Source organism: Lactuca serriola, chromosome 5 (genome assembly GCF_051521515.1).
Source record: "Lactuca serriola cultivar US96UC23 chromosome 5, Lser_US96UC23_V15, whole genome shotgun sequence".
NCBI lineage: Eukaryota > Viridiplantae > Streptophyta > Magnoliopsida > Asterales > Asteraceae > Lactuca > Lactuca serriola.
This window is the reverse complement of record NC_136412.1, coordinates 185,220,032-185,224,415: the sequence shown is the minus strand read 5'-3', so window position 1 is coordinate 185,224,415 and position 4,384 is coordinate 185,220,032. Positions and strand designations below refer to the sequence as shown.

The window sequence follows — 4,384 nt, the reverse complement described above, 5'->3', positions numbered from 1 at the left end:
AACTCTACAATAAAGGTTTTGAATGAAATCAGCCAAGCATTTGCAAGCAAAAAGCAAATGCCCCATTTTGTAAACCCATTTTGTAAAGTAAATTGAAAACGGCCCTATTCTTAATAATAAATGTGACTTGGTCCAAAGGTTTATATTGCATATGACCTTCAAATTCTATCTCTTTTTGGATTAATATTCGTAAGAAAAGAGCGAGAAATCTTTCGAAATCATCATCACTCGTTATACATATTGATTTTTTCTTTATTCTTAAAGCATCCACAATGATGAGTTTAATAGGAGAACTAAATGAGATGACAAGTCAACGCGTCATTGAATGGATGAAATTCTACCATTATAAGATTTTACATTGGGATTCAATGGATTTGGAGTTCAATGAATATTGAACTCTTCAATGGGAAAAACAAAAGTTTTAATTCTTAAATATTTACTTTAAATTACATTTTGTAACGTTCTATTAAAGTTTTGTAAAGATGCATTTTATAAAAAAGAAATAATAGAATTGTATGGATTATCAAAAAATACTATAAAAATCAATTAAAGTGTATCCTTAAAAAAAACCGACTTATGTATCACATTTTTTTTTATGTATAGGGTTATGCTTTTTACCTGGCAAACGATTGAAAAAGAAGCAGTTTATTGGGAAAAAAAACTATTGATGAATGCATACGCCCTTTATAGAAACAGCTTCAAGTGCTATCTGTGAGCGTGAAGTTGAAGTTGGCACATGAAGTCTGCTCACCCAACAGCGATGAGCTAAACCCCAAAGTCGAATTCTCTAAATCAAATACTATAAAGTTATCCTCGAACTGAAAAGTTCCAATCACAATTGCATGTTCACTTGCAACACCTCCGTCTACAATCGCCAGACACACCACATCTTTCGTTATTTGTTTCATTGAGTTAGTGGGGGATATAGTCCACTTCTTCCCATCCGGGAGACTGAAATCCATGTCAGGAAACATTAATCCCACTCTGATGCCAATGTTAAAGGTCCTAAAACAGAGCGTGAATGGTGCGACTGGCTTTGCATGAGGGATTCCTATTGTGGCCATCGAAAATGTCTGAATCACACGATTATAGATGTCAGTTCTAAGAGTGGTGTATGCCTCGGTTGTGCTAAACTTGCTAGTTGTATGCTCAGGAATGTCGATAGATACATGCTTAATTACAATGGATTTGACATCGATAAAATATCCAAAAGAATCTGGCTGTTTTAGTAAAGGAGTATAACAAAGTAAACTCCTTAAGTCGACATCCGAGTGGGGAAGTAGGGAATAAGGACCAGTTCCAAAGAATAGAACCCCAGGAGCAGACGAGTTGCTAGGCAAACATAAAGCTAAAATTTTCTTAAGTGGTTGGTATAAATAAGCCGGTAACGCATAAGGTGAAGAGGAAAATGCCATGACGCCAGTAACATTTACTGGGAATGATTCAAACGATGAAGTAGGAGCACATGCAGCGTTGGGAGAAGGACCATACAAACCAGAGAAAACATTTCTACCATTACTTGTGTTAACAGTGAAATCATCATAGTTGAGCAAAGCTTGGACACAAACTCCGGTAACCGGGTCCACCACGTTGACCGGACAGGTACAGTGTCCCCAACCAGGTAACGTCGAACTGTTGGTCATCGGAGGGCAGGAAGGATTTTCGTTTGAATAAGTAGTTCGGACATCTGTGCAATAATCTTCTTCGCAAGAAACAGGAGATGTGCAAAGCGTATTACTGGGGCAACTACCAGGGGAAATGTTCCACTTGAGGATGCAATCGTGCCATATGAGTGGAGCGTCGATGTCTATAAGGAAGTTTGCTTTCATGTATTGTGAGTTTGCAAATGATGTCATGATCTGAACGCTATAGAGAGGCTTAGCAGCATCGGTATGTTTGATTACTGGAACAACTATGGAAGTGTAAGGTTGTACATATTGTGCTACGCCTTTATGTTCATGAGAGATGAAGGCTACCACCATAACAGTTAGTTGTATAAGCAAATGCATTTTTTTGAGTGTTTCTATAATCTCATCTGTGGTTTCTGAATCGGAATATAACAGTTCTATATATAGATATGTGAAGCATGCAAATGCATTTTTGCTAACCGACTTTTAATTTTATTCTGTATTTCTAGGTTATAATTAACTTATAATCATATATAATTTGGAATAGTTAATTGTACGTAGCCATTTGTTCAGGGTATGTTGGCCTTATCGAAGAAATGAATGCTAGAGAGCGATTACACGTATTATTACAATATAGTTTATTATCTAACTAATATCCGTATATACGTGAGTATGGGGAACTTAAAAAGCCATGACCCACAATCTTGCCTTGTAAGGTTTAGATGTTGGCCACATGAACCAACTAAATACGTGATTCTACCGATAAAGTCGCCGAAAACGTGGAACTGGGATCTCGATGAAAAGTTTTTGAAGCAGTCGCATAGCTCTCTTTTATATAGGCGCAAAAGACTTTCTTTTTTCTCTATGATCATGGCGTTTGATCTAATTACGTTGGACTAATTTAAAAAAGATAATCATCAGCAAATATACATATATACATAAACGAATGCAGTTGTTTTCAAAAAAGATAATGATCAGCTCCTATTTGAAGACAACTCATGATAGTGTCAACTTATTACATGCAAGCGGTTCAAGCATGAGTCAATCTCAATTCTCTTAATTGGAAAGTTTGATGTTTTCCTATTTATGGTTGTAATTTATTTTACCTGCTTCCTAGTTGTTTAATGCAATTTCCGTAGTTGTAAAAAACATAAATAAATATTTCCACGTTAAGCATGATTATTTAGTTTTTTTAACATTAGTAAAGAATATATTTGTTGATGCGGTTAAAATGATTAATTGATACGAGTTTACGTCCATACATTATTAAATATTATCATTTAATGATGTGGTTTCTTTGAGCGGAAAAGTAAAATCACTCTACTAATCAAGGTTTTGAAAACCGGACCGGAGACTGAACCGATCGTCTTACTGGTTCGATGGTTCAAGTGGTCCAACCGATTGGACCGGTCTCAAAAACCAGAAAAACCGGATGATGTCATAATTATATTTAATTACATAAAAATTACAAAAAATGAAAAAAATAAATATTTTTTTAAAATTTCCGGTTTTGACCGGTTTTACCGGTTCAACCGGACCGGTTTTTACCGGTTCGACCGGTTTTCACTGGTTTTCACCGGTTCACACGAATATCGGTTTTTTGGCCTTTAAGAACCGGATCCAGGACCGGTTCCCGGTTGAACCGGTCGAACCGGCCGGTTCGGTCCGGTTTTCAAAACATGGCTGCTAATTAACGGACTCATGGAATGTCCAGATACCGCACCAATTAAATCTCACTCGCATCAATAATATGTCACACCAATAAATATCAGTCTGCTCCTTAAGATGTTTCGCACCATTAAATATTTACACATTATGAAACAAAATGCACCATTCAAAATAAACCGCATCATCATACAAATAACAAAAAATTATAAAATTTCCAATATATTTTTTCCGGTTTCCAATTTACATGTATATATTTTACAGTTGAAGATATCAAAACAAACATTCATGTTGTTATTGATGGGTTTTACGCATAACAAACAAAATCAAAAACTCTTAAGTGTGTATGCAACCTAAAACAAGATTAAGTTTTTTCTGTTGAGCTTACAACTAAGAGCGTTCCTTTTGGATTTCCTTCTTGATCAATCACAACTGCGGCATTGTCATCATATCGTATTATCATACCGTTGTCACGTTTAAGTTCTTTACAAGTACGGACAATTACAGCTCTGACCACTTCTGATCTTTCTAGAGGCATGTTTGGAACTGCGTCTTTGATCACAGCAACAATAACGTCACCAATATGAGCATATCGGCGATTGCTAGCTCCTATGATTCGAATACACATCAATTCTCGAGCCCCACTGTTATCTGCTACATTCAAATGGGTCTGAGGTTGAATCATATCATTTTTTTATCTGTTTTTTACAATACAAAGGTCGAAAAGAAACTTGCAAACCCTAGGTAATTTTTGAAATTAACATTAGAAGGTTTTAAGATTACATACATTTTAGTTGCTATAGTAAACAACTAGAATTCCTCTTGAAGATCTCTTGGAAGCAAGCACCACAAGTATTGTGCCTCTAATGAAAACACACTCAAACTAGCAAGAGAATGAATTAGGAGAGATGATGGAATTTGGTTCAAGGCTTGTGGAGGGAAGGCATGGGATGAACTTAAGGACTAGGAGGCTCCTTATATAGTTAAGGAAACGTGTCAAAGCTAAGGTTTAAAGAGATATGCTCTAGATCCTTTAGTAACCCAAAACCCCTTGTCCAAGTGGCCTTGGACGAAATCTCATAGGGTTTCCC

The 4,384-nt window shown here is 36.1% G+C and overlaps 1 protein-coding gene across 1 annotated transcript; it reads right to left on the bottom strand.

Annotated features, from left to right (window-relative positions):
- Positions 1 to 629: 629 nt before the first annotated feature.
- LOC145051367 (chitinase CLP-like) lies at positions 630 to 2,022 on the bottom strand. The gene has a single exon (XM_078999391.1). The coding sequence runs from the start codon at positions 2,007 to 2,009 to the stop codon at positions 699 to 701; it is 1,311 nt and encodes a 436-aa protein (XP_078855517.1). The 5' UTR covers positions 2,010 to 2,022; the 3' UTR covers positions 630 to 698.
- Between the last annotated feature and the right edge of the window lie 2,362 nt (positions 2,023 to 4,384).